We start from the raw sequence: 18,730 nt of genomic DNA on the forward strand, positions 1-18,730 counted from the left end.
TAACAATTCTGTTGAAGAAGGATGCATTTGAATGGAGTGATAAAGCTATTGCTTCTTTCAAAGAATTAAAATCAGTAATGACGACAAGAACGATTTCAGCGCTATCGGACTTCACCGAAGGCTTTTTGGTTGAATGCGATGCATCAGGAGTTAGGATAATGCTATTCTTATGCAAGAAGGCCAACCTATAATGTTCATGAGCAAAGCCTTATTTAGAAGATCACAGCAACTCTCGACATACAAGAGGAAAATATTGGCTATTATCCATACCGTTACCAAATGGAGACCATACTTGATCGGGTGTTGTTTCAAGATCTGCACGAATTAGAGGAGTCTTCCTTACTTCATGAGTCAGCGGATACATACACTAGTACAGTAGAAATGGGTGACCAAACTCCTGTGATACAACTATGATCTACAATACAAGAAGGGCACGGAGAATCTAGTTGCGGATGAGCTATCACGCCAAACTGAGGGGCTGAACTTGTTGCCTACTCAACCCCTAATTTTCCCTTCCTTAAGGGGTTGAGAGGAGCAAGCGTGTTTGACCCAACCATTAAGGGTCTCTTTCAAGAGATAGCAGTAGATCCGGAGAATCATCCAAAGCTAGAGAACCAAGACGGCATCCTAATGGACCATAGGTGCATCCAAGTGCCTACGAATGCTTCGTTGTCGTCTCGGGTGCTTGACCACTTCCACAACACTATAGAGGTGAGCCATGAGGGCGTCTTGAGGACATACAAAAGGCTCTCTGAAAGCTGTACTTGACCTGGAATGTGAAAGGATGTATGGACTCACATGAAAGGGTGTGAGATATGCCAACAAGCAAAATTGGAGATGTTGAAACCAGCTGGACTTCTCCAACCCTTATTGATGTCAGATCGAGTTTGGGAAGATATTTCTATGGACTTCATAGAAGGTCTTCCATTCGTACATGGATTTTTAGTAATATTTGTTCTGGTGGATAGGTTGAGCAAGTATACTTATTTGTCAGCTTTGGCACATCCTTTTTAGGCGAAAATGGTCATCAAATCTTTTGTCAAAAATGTTGTCAAAATTAATGGCATGTCATGAACCATTGGTTAGATCATGATCGAGTATTCATCAACGAGTTTTGGATGAAAATTTTCAGATTGCATGACACTCATTTGGGTGAAGTGGTTCTTCCTCAACTTTCTTCATGAGCTCCCTCATCTCTCGATCTTCTACACATGCAGCTCTAATCTCCGAAAGGAAGGGAAATATCAGAATAGAAATCATGGCTAAGTCGGTCGGTTCGAGTTGCCGCTATAGTGCATCGGCGACTCAATTTTCAGTTCCCTTCTTGTACACTAGTTCGTAGTCGTATCCCAACAACTTTGTCATCCACTGCTGCTATGCCGAAGTGTGGATCTATTGCCCAAGGAAGTAAGGAAGACTTCGCTGGTCGGTACGCACTACGAATCGCCGACTGATGAGGTATGGTCTCTATTTGGTGACAGCATGGATAATGGCGAGCATCTTTCACTCATAGGTAGACATCATCTGGTTCTTCATTGACAATGCCTTACTTATGTACGCCACCGGCCTTCCTTCTTGCATGTGTACAGCTCCAATTCCAGTTCCTGACGTATCGCATTCCACTACAAAAGGGTTTGGTGAAATCAGGTAACGCCAAAACTAGAGTAGTGGTCATTGCCTTCTTCAATGCTTCAAAGGCCTTCATTGCCGCCTCAGTCCAATGAAACTCTTCCTTCTTCAGTAGTGATGTCAAGGGAGCGACAATCTTGCCGTAGTTGGTGATGAATCGACGGTAGTAGCCCGTCAATCCAAGGAAGCCCCGCAACTCTTTTAGTGTCTTTGGAATTTGCCACTGCACCATGTTTTGCACCTTGGCGAGGTTGGCTTCCACTCCCACTGCTGAAATAATGTAGCCAAGATACTTCACTCTTGGCTGGCCCCATAAACATTTGGACTCCTTCACCTTCAACTCATTGTCCTTCAAAATCTGCAACACTTCGCGAAGGTGAGTGAGATGCTCCTTCCATGAGCGACAGTACACAAGGATGTCATCAAAAAAGACTAGCACAAACCATCTCAATATCACCCGAAAGGCATCATTCATCAAAGCTTGGAAGGTGGAGGGGGCATTAGTGAGACCAAAAGGCATGACCTTGAACTCATAATGCCCATCATGGGTGCGGAATGCAGTCTTGTGCACATCCTTGGGCCTCATGCAAATTTGTGGTAGCCAGCTCTCAAGTCTAACTTGCTAAAGTAAGAGGCCCTCGCAAGCTCCTTGGTAAGTCTTGTAATCTCCTCCTTTTGCACAAATGAGTACCGATAGAGCCTCACATTAGCCAGTTATGCTCCAGGAGTAATCTCAATGCAGTGATCTTGGGGTCGAGCCGGTGGCATGCCACGTGGCTCCTCAAACACCTCACTGAATTCTTTCAATAAGGTGGACAAATCAGTGGGTACTTCTTTCTTAGCCTAGCCTTCTTGACCCTAGATTAGTTGCATTAAAAGCCCATGATATCTAGCCTTTGGCACTCCCACCATTGGTTGAAGTTGCGCTCCGAGCCACGGTCGAATTCTTTCTAACCGCACCCGCTTGCCGCTTCGTTTGAAGTCCATCAACATCTTTGAGAAGTCAAAGGTCGTCGGGCCCAAACTTTACATCCATTGCATCCCCAATATGATGTCAACACCTCGTAAGGCCAATGGGTGAAGATCCAAGGTGAAGGAATTGCCCTGTATCTTCAAAAGAACCCCTCTACATACGTCGTCTGCCCGGAGGATTGTGCGATCTCTCAATGCTACATCAACTCCCGACGTAGCATCTATAGCCATCCCTATCTTCTTGACCACACACTCATCCATGAAGTTGTGGGTGCTCCTGATCTTTATGAGGATCCTCACCGTTTGATTCTTCACTGTGCCATCGACCCACAATGTTTGAGGTGCATTAGTGCTAGTGTAGGCATGCATGGATATCTCGGCATGGATCTCCTCGCTGCCCTCCAATGCTTCTTGGTCTTCCACTGCATCCTCTAGTTTAGCTTCCATTATCTCCTCTTCTTCCACATCCTCGACTTTGCCCGACACCATCACAGTGGCCGTCGGTCAGACACATTTGTGCCTAGGGGTGAATCACTCATCATAGTAAAATCATAACCCTTTTGCTCTTCTCTCTTCAACTTGGGCTGGAGTAAGTCTCCTCATGGTAGTTCAAGAAGGTCCCCTTACTTTTGGTTGTGGTCGTGGAGGTAGTCTTGCACCCATTGTTCTCGGTGGAGGCACCGACACATGATGTGTGGCTGCTATTTGTTGAGGCACTCCTCTAGATTTCGTGATGCTCCAGCCCCCTTTTGCTACTATCCGCCGCTCTCGAAGGTTTTCTTCCATCAATTGAGCTATTGCGGAAGCCTCCAACAATGTGGATGGTCAGGCGGCCTTCACTTCAGCTTGAATGTCCCGTCAAAGGCCACTAATGAAGGTGCTCTTGAGTTGAGAATCCGACCAGCCCCACACTCAATTGCTAACTCGCTCAAACTCCTCATGATATGCTCTCACCGTAGTCCTTTGAGTTAGCTTGATAAGAGTAGCCTGGAAATCCTCATAGCTGGAGGGTCCAAATCTGACGCAAATCACATCAGCAAACTCCTCCTACGATCGATAGAGTTGAGCTCGATTTGTGGTCCGCTATCATCGAATGGCGGTGTCTTCGAGATGGAAAGATGTGAACAACACCTTTTGGGCATTTGGTGTTATTTGGTATTTGAAGAACTGCTCTGCTCGGTAAACCCAATTGAGTGGGTCTCCTCCTTTGAAGGGTGGGAAGTTGAGGCGAACCGTCCCGTCCCTGCACGGACGCCTCATTCTTCTTCGTCATATCGGTTGGGTCTCCTTTCTCTTTGATTGAATCCAACATCCCTAGGATGGTGTCGTGGGGTCACTAGTTCTTCATAATCTATCCACTTGTCTTTGCCACCATGGAATGATAGATCCGGTGCTCGGTCGCGGTGATGAACCGATGGTGGTACGTTGTGCCTTTCGACCGGTGTGGGCATCAATGGCCTTCTGGTGTGTCCACCCATGGGATCTTCATGGTCTTCCTCCAGCTTGGTACGGAATGGTGGAGGTGGTGTCTCTTGGCAAAAATGCGGTTCCCTTGGTGGAGTAGCCCAGGCTCGAGTAGGGAACTCGGTCGCTGCCGTACCCCTTGGTGCGCCTAAGAGGGCTTGAGTCATGACTTCCATTAATGCTTGATGGCTCATTGTATCTCCACCATCTATGCAAGCATCTTAATCAGATTTAAGTTGATCGTAGAGGTCGTTGGAGATGTTTCAATTAGTAAGTTAGGGTTGGCATCCGATCTAATAATATCTATGGCTTCTCCCTTCGCGGAGGTGCCTTCATTGGGTCTTGATGCCATGGATCTGGTGGTGGGCATGATGGCTGAGGAACCTAGCTTTGATACCACATGTTATGAACCAAACGTCTGCTTCCCGATTTGGATCGATTGTAGGAAAGCAGCCTGCATAGCCAAGGAAAAATATTCACCAGATATTCTACCATAGTTAGAATATTATGAAACTAGGTGTGGTTGATCCAAACTTCCTGATCTATATTTTCAGTATTTATGTTCTTCATAGATTCTGACTGAAGATGAGACGAAAATACGCAAAGTGGGGGCTAATGGTGGTGGTGATGATAAGGTTAGGGATGATAATGGCGATGAGGGTGGATGGTTTGTGGAGTTTAGGGGATAAGGATGAAAGGGGAGAAGGGGTCGAGATCCTAGGGGGGGAGGGGGGGGACTAGATAGACAAGGAAGTTTAGAAGATCATCGTCTTCAAGATGGCGCACAATTAGGGCTTGAACGAAGGGGAAGGGGAGATTAGGATAGAGAGACAAGAGAGATGATAGAACTTAATATTCATTCATCATAATCTTTTTGGTTGCCATCCACACCTTAAGAGGCTAATCAAATAAGCCAAAAATGATAATTATTAATCCTAGAAATAGTAAATTCTCATCGATCACGTTCAAACGGGGTTAAGTGCGTTCAAACGCGTATTTCGCATTCTCTGCCGATGCGAACGTATGCAGGCGTTCACACGCGGGCATTCGAACGGGGTTTGCACATTCGAATGGGGTCTATGCATTCGAACGCACAAATTGCATTATCTGTCTATGTGAACGCTTGTAGGCATTCGCATGGGCGTTCAAGCGCACCCGCTCCTACGTTCGAACGCGACATACATAATCCTTATTTTTCTGAAATAAATAAGTAAACACAATAAGAAAAGACTATGATAGAGTGTATCCATGCTCGAGATGACTCGGGGAAGTTCAAATCACATCATTGTATTAAGGATTGTCTTTCCCACTATTATAGATTCGAGTACTTCTAAAGAAAAGGAGAAGAAAAAGTAATATAGGTCAAATCGCATGTGTCTCATGGTAATAAAGCGGTCTATACCAGTGGCATTTCGAGGCACAATTTCAGATTCGATTACTATTGCTAAGGAATTTTTAGAGGACATTAAAAAGATATTTGTTAGGAATGAAAGGTCTAAGATTGGTACACTTCTAACAAAACTCATCTCAATGAAGTATAAAGGAAAATGGAACATAAGGGAGTACATCATGGAGATGTCTAATGTTGCTTCCAAATTAAGGGCACTTAAGATTGAGATCTCTGATGATCTTTTAGTGCACTTAATCTTGATATCCCTTTCCACACAGTTTGGTTAGTTCAAGGTGAGATACAATTGTTAGAAAGAAACATAGTCTCTGAATGAGCTCATCTCATTGTGTATAGAAAGAAAAAAATTGAAGCGAGATTAGACAAAAAGTGCCCATACTTATGTAATCTCCAAAAATAATGATTCAAGAAAACAGAATGGTCGAAAACACCAAAGGATAATAAGGAAGCTGTAGTGACTACTCGAAACAAATTGGAAAATGACGTGAATCGGGTTAGCTCGGATCACATTAAGGGGACATTAGACTCAATGGATTGAGTCTAATTATCTTATCTGCTTATTTGATTTAGTTAGAGTCTTAGTAGATTAGGATTTTATTTAATTAACTAAATTCAACTTTGCGCAGTTTCGGAAAAATATTCGTAGGATATTCCACAGATGTCCAAATAATATTAAATTAGTTGGATAATATTGCCAATCTACAGATCTACAACTTTAGTATGCACGATTTCTCTATATTCAGAATCTATCTATGGTGAAACAAAGGACTAATCCGAGAATATAAGAAAGACTAGTTTAGTTAAGTTGTTTAGGACTGTTTAGATTTAATCTCTATAAATAAGGTATTATGGCTTGTATCTTAGGTATGCATGAATGATTAATTGACTTTTTTCTTGCATCCTAGTATCTCCCCTCTCAACTTGGTCGTCGGCCTCAATCTCCCTCCTCCCTCTTTACCGACCAACATCGCATCTCCTATTGGAACAATATCATCTAGCTACTAGTCTCCCTCATCCGTCGATCCCCTTAGTCCCATAGGGCAGGCCTACATCCTCCATCTTCTCCTCTGAACTATCAATCTACCTAACCACCATCATTATTATTCACCATCGACGCCATCTCCATTACCATCTACAAGCCGATCCACACCTGCCACCTACACCACTATCAATTTGTCATCCAGATTAGGCCCTGATATCATCCTAATTTGAGAAGGATCTGAATATAAAAAAGCTATATCTAGAAGTAATGAAACTATTCTAGTTAGTTTCATAATGTTTTGGCATCTATACAATATTCGGCAAATATTCTCCCTCGACTGTACATAACTCTCTGGGATTCGAATCGACCCCAAGTCAGTTCGTATCAAAAAAGGGCAAGTTGCCAAGCTTTTGTGGTGGAGTTAGACACACACAATAAAATATTGCCAAAATTATCACGCTTGGCATGCTAAGAACGATATGTCTCTTATCTTGGTTTGTAGGGAGGTTAACTTAATTTTTGTATCTAGATACACTTGGTGAATAGATTCTGTAACAACCCAACCTTAAAAAAAATTAAAATTAAAATTAAAATTAAATTTTGAGCACGATGTGCCGACCACACTGCATGGGGCGCCATGCGTCACTTGCTCGACCAGCTGGCCGCGACGGGCCCCACCCTGCCGCCAACACCGACTTCCCTCTCCCCACCACCTCTCTTGCTCTCTCTTTTACTTCTCTCCACTCTCTCCCTTTCGGTCTCTCTCTCACTCTCCTCTTTCTCTCCAACTCTCTTTCTCCCTCTAACTACTACTGCCGCCGCCCCGTAGCCACCGGTGAGGTCTCTCACTTCCCTTCTTTTTTTTCCCTCCCTCCCCTCCCACACACTCTCTCTCTCTCTCTCTCTCTCTCTCTCACGCGCGCGCACGCGCTAACACCCGAGCTCGGGATCGTCGGAGCCGAGTCGTCGGCCGCTGGCTGGCCAGCAGCGGCCGGTGCCCTTTCTGCCGCCCTGAGTCCGCAACTCCCTCCCTCCTCTCCTCCCTTCTTCTCCTCTTCTTCTTCTTCTTCTTCTTCTTCTTCTTCTTCTTCTTCTTCTTCTTCTTTCTTCTTTCTTTTTTTTCTTCTTCCTCGGCTTCTTCTCATTCTCTTTTTGCACAGGGCTCAGCCCAGCACTATAGCAGGCAGTGCTAGGCCGAGCCGAGCACTAATGGCAGTGTCTTAATTAATTAATTAATTAATTATTTATTTATTTATTTATTTTATTGATGTTATTTATTTAGGCTTTTCCTTCTTAATTAATGCAAATAGATTATTTAGACATTAATTATTTTAATAACAATATATATTCTTCAATATATTTATTATTAATTATAATTTATATAATTAATGATTAATTAGGTTTAAATATAGCTAATACTTATATTTATTTATTTATATCTCTATTAGATTAAGATATAGATTTGTAAATTATAATTATCAAATTTGTAGAATAAGATACATGTTAAGTAATTCTAATAGTTTATTATACATTATTATTTTGTAACAAATAAAATACTATGCTTACGTATTTATTTATTTATTATTTTATAAAGTAATAACTGCATAGTCCCTAATTAATCAAGATATAATTTAATTATAATTAGGTTTTTATCTATATTTATATTTATATTTATAATTAAAAATATAGCTAGTTATAAAGATAAGTAGAACTAAAACCTAATAAATCATCATATATTACATGAATAAATTTTAATTAGGTGAACGATTAACTTCATACTACTTAAATATCAAATCCTGAACCCCTTATTTGAGGTCCCGTGGACCCTATTAGAACGAGTTGTCGCTCGGTTGCCGAATGTGACAAATACGTGAGTTGTATCTTTTGATCAGATATGAGTAGTCTTATCCCTTAGACGCATTTCTCAAATTAGGTTATATTATATATTATGTACATGCATGTTTTGGTCTCTAGCATGATTATATGACTTTATTTAGAGATGATTTCAGTCGAGCATATTTTATCATGCATTTGATTAGGCTGATTTAAGACATGAGTACATTGGTGATATATATAGATAATTGGAGATGACTATACTGTTATGGTTTTATGTCAGGATGATCTCTGTCATGAGTATGAATGTAATAGATTAGCATGAGTATGCATGTGTTGACTACATGGTTGGAAACTACATTGTATCATTTTTTCTTGATTCCTGTTCCACCTAAATTCTTATTATGCATTGACTTGTTATCATACTAGATATATGCATATGATCTGTTATTTAAAAGGAATGCATGAAATGTGATTGATAGGATAGTTGATAGAAAGCATGAGGATACCCGAGTGGGCGTGAGGGTTAGGGCGTGCCTGGAGATAATTGATTGCTCGACATAGTCGCGATCCTGTTGGCCTTACATCCAAGGTCATTAGTCTGTGTGCGCAGCAGACATTTAGACACATGCCGTTCACTAGGGCATATGTGGTGAGTTATTCTCACGAGATTTCTATCAGTTAGGAGGGTGCCCGGTCTGGATGGATGTTCATACCCTTGCGGGTGACAGGGTATGGTTATAGTTGAGATACTCTTAGGGGTGACGGAGTATGCTTTGAGCCTTCGGATATGATGTTGAGATCGGGTACCAGGTGTTGACTGTGCATAGTGGTCTAGTATGATGATGACATATAAAGATGATATTGATGACTGAGATGTTGAGAAATGCATATTATTTCATTATCATCGATTATCCTGATTATTGAGTGGTCAATATACATCATATATGACTGCATTTGATATCATAGCATAGTCATGGACGGCATGCATCATGTGTCATATTTGAGAGAAAGTTATGCTGATAGTATGACATGGAGATTTGTTTACTCATTGTCGAGAATTATATACTTTTATCAGTTATGACATGTTATCGACATTTCAATAATATATTAATGATTTTACATTTATACACTCATTTATGACATGATGCTCTTTCGATTCATATTATTTCAGTACATAATTTACTCTTTGTTTGGCATCACTGATTCGGGGTAAGATCTATTCACTGAGCCTTTTGCTCATGACTCTTTTTATTTATTTTCTAACCCCCATAGATATTATGGTATGTGATACCGACTTGAGATGTTCTGATGAGATATTTTAGAGCAAACATAAGGTAAGCTATAGACGTGAAGTGGTATAGAAGATAGTTTAACCAGATATTGAGTTGTATCGTTGTTTGTTATATTTGTACTTTATTATATCAGACGATGATTTATATAGTACATGTTAGATTATAGTGCACTCGTGTATCAGTTGTTTAGTTGTATCTTGATGGTTTGTTGTGGTCTGTATGGGTTTTGCCAGATTAGGTAGTGGTCTAGTGTATATTATTGTGGACTTGGATATTCATATATTAATAGATTTATTTGGTTGATAATATGATTTATTTGGTGTTGGATTATGTGAGTATAAATATGTTAGCATGTATTATTTGATGATACCATGATTATATGTGCATAGGAGTGTATCTATGCGCAACGGCCCCGCCCAAACCTGTCGCGTGCGCTGCGCGTGCCGTGTGGGCGCGTGGGTGTGCATGTGCCCATGTTGAGCGGGGGCGTTACAAATTCAGCTACAACTATTCATATAAGTGTATCATTGTAGAGCTGCCTAAATTATCAGAAGCCAAGCGATGGTGAAAGTTCATTTTTGTGAGCGATGGTAATAAAATTGAGGTGGAAGCTATTGGGACTTATATATTACTTTTAAAAATTAAATTTTATTTGGATTTGTAAGAGACATTTGTGGTACCATCTTTTAGACGGAATTTAATTTCTATTTCTGCATTAGATAGGTATGGAATTACTTGTACTTTTAGAAATGGAAATTTTGGTTTGTTTCATGATTCAAAACATGTTCCTTCCCATTTTCTTTTAGTTTATGATAATCTATATTCTTTGAATGTCGATAGTTCTTATTTAGAAGCCTTGCATACAAATACAAGAAGAATTGAATATCTTGTATCTAATGATATTCTTGAACCCTTAAATTTTTCAAATTGCAATGATTGTGTTGATTGCATAAAAAGAAAACAAACCAATTTAAGAAAATATGAAGCCAAAAGGTGTGAAGAAGTCTTAGAATTAATACATATCGATATCTATGGACCTCTACCAACGGCTATAAGAAATGAATAGCGGTATTTTATTACATTCACATACGACCATTCTAGATATGGCTACATATATTTAATTAAAGAAAAGGCTCAATCCTTAGATGTATTCAAAAGTTTTAAGGAGGAAGTTGAGTTACAACTTGACAAATGCATTAAGGCCATTAGATCTGTTCGTGGTGGTGAATATTATGGCAAATATGATGGATTAGGTGAACAACGTCAATGGCCTTTTGCACAATTCATAGATGAATGTGGCATTGTGCCTCAGTATACATTGCTAAGTTTGCCTACAATGAATGGAGTGGCTGAGCGACACAATAGAACATTTAATGATATGGTAAGGAGTATGATGAGTCATACTACTTTATCAGAAAATCTATGGGGTGAAACCTTAAAGACTATAGTATATATCCTTAGTAGAGACCCTCTAAAGTAACTAACAAAACCCCATTTGAGGTTTGAATTGGGCGAAAGCCTAGTTTGAAACATTTGCATGTATGTGGATGTCTAGCTGAGGCACGGGCTTATAGGCCTAATGAGAAAAAACTAGACAGAAGGACTATTAGTTGCTATTTTATTGGGTATGCCGAATGCTTTAGGGGTTATAAATTTTACAATGATACGAAACATTCACTTTTTGAGAGGAGAAATGCAAAATCTTTTGAGGATGTTGAGTTTGTGGGAGAAGATACAATAATGGATTTTGAATTAGAAGATGAGTATGTAAATATTCTCACAGGTGTCATGGGCAGTGTGGACATAAGTCCTAATCTAGCTCAAGATACAATTTTCGAAGCAGAAACCATTATTGAAGACTAAACTCAAAAAAATCAAACAGCAGAAAGTCAGACTTTAGATCAAATTGCAGATAGCAATCCACCTCTTGGTGATCCTCAATCGCTCAATGGAAATTCAAAAGATGCTGTTGTAGGCCAGATTAGGAGCGAGCCTTTATGTAACCCACAAGGGTCAATAATGTGGCTCACAAGCAATGCTGGAAGTACTCAAGAAAATTCAAATATAGTACTAATAAAAAAATCCACCAGAGAGAAAAGGTCTATAATATCTTTGGATTGTGTAGTTTACCTTCAAGAACATGAGTTTGACATTAGTATGTTAAAAAATGACCCAATCAACTTCAAACAAGCCATGTAAGACTCTCAAAATTGTATTGATACCATGAATGAGGAGATGAAATCAATGGTTGACAGTGACTTTGGAATATGGTTCCATTACCTAAAGGTGTGAAACGTATTGGTTGCAAATAGATATTTAAAACCAAAAGAATATTTAAAAGATAATATAGAGTAATTTGAAGCTTGTCTTGTCGCTAAGGGTTTCACACAGAAAGAAGGCATCGATTATAAAGAGATTTTCTCTCCGATTTCATTGAAAGACTCTTTAAATATTATATTTGCATTAGTTACACATTTTGATTTGAAGCTTCATCAGATGAATGTTAAGACATTGTTTCTCAATGGTGATATTGATGAAACGATCTATATGCTTGCAACTAAAAAGAATATGATTCGGACTTCACCGATGTCATCTCAAACATGAATACACTTTAGGGGTATCTTTATTTCTTGTTTCAGTGTTTAATTTATAGAAAAATAAGTTTTATGTACGTCGTGTTTGAACGCAAGAGTAGTGTGTTCGAACGCACTTATGAACGCCGGCATTAGGTTTGCAAATACAGAGAGTGCGAAATGTGCGTTCAACGCCGTGTTCGAATGCACTTGCCAATGCCGCGTTCGAACGCGCCTACGAACGCCGCGCTCGAATGCGCCTACGAATGCCTGCATTGCGTTCGCACATACAGAGAATGCAAAATGTGCGTTCGAACGCGGTCGGCGAAAATCTACTGTTTTAGGATTAATAATTGTCATTTTTGAATTGTTTAGTTAGCCTCTAAAGATGTGGATGGCAACCATAGAATCATTATTGAATGAATTGAGTTTTTCCCTAGCCTCCTTCATCTTCTTCTCTCTCATTCTCTCGTTTTACGGCATCACTATTTCTAGCCTCCCTCGACCGGCCAATCATCCTAGACCCTTAAGGCAGCCCACTCCTCTCCCTTCTTCCAATCTATCTATCACCTTACCTTAACCCCTTCCATCACCCATAACCCTTCCACCACCACTTATTCACCGGTGCCACCCCATTACCGCCGGTCCACCACTATCAATCATCACCTAGGATCTCGTGCCTCCATCCACAGATCCAAAGGACTTCCTGACGTTTGGCTACTAATTGGACGATATCTAGAGATCACACCGTCTGATTCGCCTAAAACTAGATATTTTGGAAAGCTCGTCTTGTCAGATCTTGTGCAGATCTAAAAATCGGGAGAGATCAAACTTTAGCCTAAAGGGGACATCGTATCAAGTTGGTATCAGAGTTAGGTTTCTCGGACACACGCTTCCAATGACAACCACCAGAGCTATGGCTGCACGGCGAGATGAGGAACATGAGATTTCCCCAATAGAGGAGGGGGAAATGGTTGCGGGGACTTCCACTCGCGGAACCGCCCGACCAAGTCTGAATACAGAAGAGCCTAGTGTTCAAGCCATGTTTGGTTCTCTTTCCGAACAAATGGCCATCAACAACCAGATGATGATGAAGATGATGCGGGAATTACGAGTGACAAGAGAAGCCATGGCGAACGAAAATGTACCATCGACCCCACGACGCAAGTCCACCCCCATGAACCCGCCGCCACCGATTTAGAATTTGCAACCACAAGAGCCTATGTTGCCACCAACCTATGGGCAGAGACAAGTAAGGACGGTTCCACTAGGCCTAGTTATAGGTGAACCCATCCGACAAGCAAACCACTATGGAGATCATCTTGGAGATCTAGATCCTTGGGCGGGGCAATACGAACCAAAGCCACATCGAGTTAACCAAAATCGAAGGAGGGATCATCATCAATTCATGGTGCATCCTCCTCCGGTTAGGCAAGGTCTAGGATATGATGTGGATCGAGACAATGGTATCCTTGGGCAAATCGTGCGTCTCAAATTTCCCAAGTTCAAAGGTGGTGATCCGATCTATTGGTTGTATAGGGCAGAACAATTCTTCGCATACCAGGGTACAGCGGAAGAATATAAGGTGATGCTTGCGAGCTTCCACCTTGAAGATGCGGCGCTTCATTGGTTTCGAGCAGCCAATGCCTATAAGACGATTGAAACTTGGGCCGACTTTTGCGCCGATATCACACAGCAATTTGGAGTGTCAGGCTATGAAGACTTCGATGCTCTCTGATATGATCTCCCCTTTTGGCTAAGGTTCGATCTCTTCCAATTCTCAGATCTGGACTAATTCTGTCATGGAACTTTGTAAATAGATGCCAAAAGATACCGCCGTCAAATCGATGTGAAATTTGGATATGTTGTAGCCCCAGAAAATATCTTTCTAAAAAATCTAGTTTCACAGATCAGATGTGGGGATCTCGAGATATTGTTCAATTAGTGGATGAACATCAGGGTGGTCTGTTTAGGATCCGTGGATGAAGGCACGAGATCCTAGGATGATGGTGGTTGGAGGTGGACCGGCATTTGTGGGGTCGCACCGGTGAAAAGTGGTGATGAAAAGATTATGGTTGATGGAAGGGTTAGGGCAAGTGTTGGATAGATTAGAAGAAGTGGAAGGAGAGGGCCGCCCCTAAGGGTCTAGGGAGATTGGCCGGTCGACGGAGGTTAGAAGCGGCGTTGCTGGGGATTAAGAGAACGAGAGCAAAGAAGACGAAGGAGGCAAGGCAAAACTCAATTCTTCAATAAATATCTTTTGGTTGCCATCCACATCCCTTTTAGAGGCTAACCAAAACAACTCAAAATGATCCTAAATAATACAATTTCCTCGATCGTGTTCGAACGCGCCCGACCACGTTCGAACGCACCGAGTTCATTCTTCTCTGAATTTGCGAACGCGATGCAGGTGTTCGAACGCGCGATCGAACGTGCGATCGAACGCGCCTTTTTCCCACTTCTCTGGATTTGCGAACACGATGCAAGCGTTCACAGTGCGTTCGAACGGGGCGTTCGAACGCACAATGCACACTCTCACAACTCGTTCACAACCGCATTCACAACCGCGTTCGAATGCGACTTAAAAAAAACTTATTTTCTTGGAAATTAAACATTAAAACAAGAAACAAAGACACTCCTAAAGTTGATCCATGCTCGAGACGACATCGGTGAAGTCTGAATCATATCAATCCACCACGCTTCTGCAACCTTGTCCTCAAGGTCTAAAATTTGGGAAGCAATCTTTAAACTCTGACTCAAGCTCCTCCATGGTATGATCTTCTGCATTGGTTCCCCACATATCTAAAAACAGTGGAAATGTTAGTGCTGAAAAAGAAGCAAGCTCACTTGTGTCCGGTTGGCGCGAAAGGGCATCGGCCGCCCGATCCTCGATCCCCTTTTAGTAGACTAATTCCTAGTCATACCCAAGGAGTTTCGTGACCCAATGTTATTAGGCTGGGGTTTGCACACGTTGCTCCATAAGGTAGGGTAAGCTACGCTGGTCTGTGCGGATAGTAAACCGTTGGCCAATCAAGTAGGGTCGCCATTTGGTGACGGCGTATAGAATTGCTAGCATTTCGCACTCGTAGCTGGATAGCTGTCGCGACTGATTTGACTTTGCTTTGCTCATATATGCCACGGGTCTTCCCGCTTGCATCAAAACTGCTCCAATGCCCTCACCCGAAGCGTCGCATTCCACCACAAAGGGCATGCTGAAATCCGGTAGTGCTAGAATCGGAGCGGTAGACATAATTGTCTTCAAGGCTTCGAAGGCCTCCGTCGCTTTGCTCGTCCATTGAAACCCACCTTTTCTGAGTAAGGAGGTCAGCGGGGTGGTGATTTTGCCGTAGTTGGCAACGAATCGCTGGTAGTACCCCGTCAACCCAAGGAATCCCCTAAATTCCCGCTGATTAGTAGGAATCGGCCAGTCCACCATATTCTTGATCTTGCTTGGATCAGCTTCCACTCCTCTTGCTGAGATTATATGCCCCAAGTACTCCACTCGTGACTCTCCCCAAAGACACTTGCTCATCTTATCTTTTAACTGGTTTTGTCGCAAGATTTTTAATACCTCCCACACATGCTACAAGTGCTCGCTCCAATTCCTACACTAGAATATCGTCAAAGAAGACGAGCATGTACCGACGCAAAAGCGGGTGGAAAAGGTCATTCATCAGCCCTTGGAAGGTGGCCGGTGCATTGGTGAGCCTAAACGGCATGACTTGGAACTCATAGTGGCCATCGTGAGTTTGGAACGCCATTTTGTGCACATCTTTCGGGTCGACGCGGATTTGATGGTATCCTGCTCTTAAGTCATGTTTGCTGAAGTAGGTCGACCCTGTGAGTTCATCCAGCAACTTCTCGATCATCAGTATTGGATACCGGTCCTTGATAGTAATTGCATTCAAGGCTCGGTAGTCGATGCAAAACCGCCAATTCCCGTCTTTCTTCCGAACCAGCTACACCGGTGACGAGTAGGCACTTCTACTCGGTTGAATAATCCCTTGCTCGAGCATTTCCACCACCAATTTACTAATCTCTTTCTTCTGGACATGCGGGTACTGATAGGGCCAAACATTTACTGGTTCAGCCCCTGGAATGATCTGGATGTCATGGTCATGCCGACGGGTCGGCGGCAGTCCTCGGGGCTCCACGAAGAGATCCTTGAATTCATACAACAGCTCTTGCATGTTAGCGGGTATTTTCCTTGATGGTGGATGTTCGGTCCCCTACACAAGGAAAGCCGACAAATGGTTGCAATGTCAGCCCTTGCCGCGGTTGATTTCCATCCAGCAGCACCCTTCGACCATTCCTCCAAAATGTTAGTGTGAGGTTTGAAAAATCAAATATTACGGGCCCCAAGCTTTGAAGCCATTAAGTCCCCAAGATAATGTCGGCACCTCGAAAGGCCAACGGATAAAAATCCAATGTAAAAGTTTAACCTTGCACCCTCAATTCCACACCTCCACAAATAAGATCTGCTCGCAATGTAGTGCCATCTCCAATCGTCACAGTGAGAATCTTCCTAACGAGCCTCTGGTCAATGAAGTTGTGGGTAGACCTAGTGTCAATCAATATTCTCACTGTGGTTTTCTTGACTACACCGTTCACCCGCAAGGTCTTTGGCGCAGCTGTCCCCGAATAGGTGTGGAGGGAGATTTTGGCTATCATGTCCTCCATGGCTTGCTCCTCAGCTTCTTCTCCTTGATGTATAGCCACACCTTCATTTTCAGCTGCAAACTCATCCTCAACCTCCTCCAATCCGTCGATTAGCATTACCAATCCCATTAGTTTAGCGCAGCGATGCCCGGGTACAAACTTCTCATCACAACGAAAGCATAGGCCTTTGACCCTTCGTTCCGCCACTTGAGCAGGTGTGAGTGCTCATCCCGGACCTCTAGATGCGTACTTCACATCTTGGGATGGCTTCAAGGGCACTCGAGGAGGTACCATTGCAGCAGCAATTCTTAGTACTTCGGTGATATTTCCTGCCGCTATGGTTAGTTGAGCTTGATTGTGGCTTCCTTGGCTCGTCCAACTCTATTTCAGGTGTAACTTCATGGCCCTGTGTTTGTCTTCCATAACCACCACATCTTCGAAGGCCTCCTTTAAAGTTCTAGGCCTTAAAGCCTTCACATCAGCTTGTATGTCTCTCCGCAGCCCGGAGATGAAGGTGCTACGAAGTTGCTGATCCGTCCATGATGGATGACATTGGCTACTTATCCTCTCGAATTCTTCTTGGTATGCCCCAACCGTGGTCTTTTGCACCATCTTTGAGAGGAGGGGATCAAAGTCTTCATACCCCAACGCTCCAAATCGTCGTGTGATTTCAGCACAAAATTTAGCCCAAGTATCGATAGCCTCATTGGCATTAGCTGCTCAAAACCAATGAAGCGCTGCATCCTCAAGGTGGAAGCTCGTAAGCGTCACCTTGTATTCTTCTATCGTACATTGGTATGCGAAGAATTGCTCTGCCCTATACAACTAATCGATCGGATCACCACCTTTGAACTTGGGGAATTCACGACGCACGATTTGTCCACGGATGCCATTGTCTCGTTCCGGATCATGTCCAAGTCCTTGTCTAACTAGAAGAGGATGCACCATGAAGGGTTGATGATCCCTCCTTCAGTTTTGATTAACTCGCCGTGATTTCGGATCGTATTGACCCGCCCACGGATCTTGATCTCCAAGGTGGTCTGCATAGTGGTTCGCTCATCAGATGGGTTCACCTGCAACTGGGCCTGGTGTAACCATCCTTGCTTGTATCTGGCCCATAGGGCGTGGCAGCAGCGGCTCTTGTGGTAGCAAAGGCTGAACCGGTGGCGGTGTGTTCATGGGTGTGGACTCGCGTCGTGGGGTCGATGGTGCGTTCCCATTCGCCATGGCTTCCCTTGTCGACCGTAATTCCCACATCATCCCCATCATCATTTGGTTGTTGATGGCCATTTGTTTGGATAGAGACCCCAACACGGCTTGAACACTAGGTTCTTTCGTATTCCGATTAGATCGGGTGGTTCTGTGGGTGGAAGTCCGGGCAACCGTTTCCCCCTCCTCTATTGGGAGAATCTCTTCTTCATCTTCTCGCCGTGCATCCATGGCTCTAGTGGTCGTCATAGGAAGCGCTTGTCCAAGGAACGGTGGCTCTGATACCAGCTTGATACGATCTCCCCTTTTGGCTAAGATTCGATCTCTTCAATTCTCAGATCTGGACTAATTCTGGCACGAAACTTTGTAAATAGATCCCAAAAGATACCGCCATCGGATCAATGAGAAATTTGGATATGTTGTAGCCTCGGATAAGATCTTTCCAACAAATCTAGTGTCAGGCAGATCGAATAGGGGATATCAAGATATCATCCAATTAGTGGACGAACGTCAAGGTGGTTTGTTTAGGATCTGTGGATGGAGGCACGAGATCCTAGGATGATGGAGGTTGGAGGGGGACCGGCATTTGTGGGGTGGCACCGGTGAAAAGTGGTGATCGAAAGATTTTGGTTGATAGAAGGATTAGGGCAAGTGTTGGATAGATTGGAAGAAGGGAAAGGAGAGGGCCGCCCCTAAGAGTCTAGGG

General features: G+C 42.8%; 2 protein-coding genes across 2 annotated transcripts; one reads left to right on the forward strand and one right to left on the reverse strand.

The window, feature by feature from the left end:
• Positions 1-1,546: 1,546 nt before the first annotated feature.
• On the reverse strand, positions 1,547-2,215 carry LOC140795068 (uncharacterized mitochondrial protein AtMg00860-like). Its single transcript, XM_073147434.1, has one exon. It carries the CDS (start codon positions 2,213-2,215, stop codon positions 1,547-1,549), a length of 669 nt encoding a protein of 222 aa, XP_073003535.1.
• Positions 2,216-4,370: 2,155 nt separating this feature from the next.
• LOC140795070 (uncharacterized) lies at positions 4,371-5,742 on the forward strand. Its single transcript, XM_073147435.1, has 3 exons — positions 4,371-4,481; positions 4,638-4,700; positions 5,458-5,742. The coding sequence occupies exons 1-3, from the start codon at positions 4,371-4,373 to the stop codon at positions 5,740-5,742; spliced, it is 459 nt and encodes a 152-aa protein (XP_073003536.1).
• Positions 5,743-18,730: the final 12,988 nt, after the last annotated feature.

This window comes from Typha latifolia, chromosome 9 (genome assembly GCF_019914945.1).
Source record: "Typha latifolia isolate L0001 chromosome 9, TyphaL0001v2, whole genome shotgun sequence".
NCBI lineage: Eukaryota > Viridiplantae > Streptophyta > Magnoliopsida > Poales > Typhaceae > Typha > Typha latifolia.

What these genes read in the sequence shown, in the direction of transcription:
- LOC140795070 (XM_073147435.1), top strand. Translation starts at nt 4,371, where the DNA reads ATGGCTTCTCCCTTCGCGGAGGTGCCTTCATTGGGTCTTGATGCCATG. An exon ending in CCACATGTTATGAACCAAAC is followed by an intron (nt 4,482 to 4,637) that starts GTCTGCTTCCCG and finishes TGTTCTTCATAG; the next exon opens with ATTCTGACTGAAGATGAGAC. An exon ending in ATGGTGGTGGTGATGATAAG is followed by an intron (nt 4,701 to 5,457) that starts GTTAGGGATGAT and finishes ATGGTAATAAAG; the next exon opens with CGGTCTATACCAGTGGCATT.
- LOC140795068 (XM_073147434.1), bottom strand. Translation starts at nt 2,215, where the DNA reads ATGAGGCCCAAGGATGTGCACAAGACTGCATTCCGCACCCATGATGGG.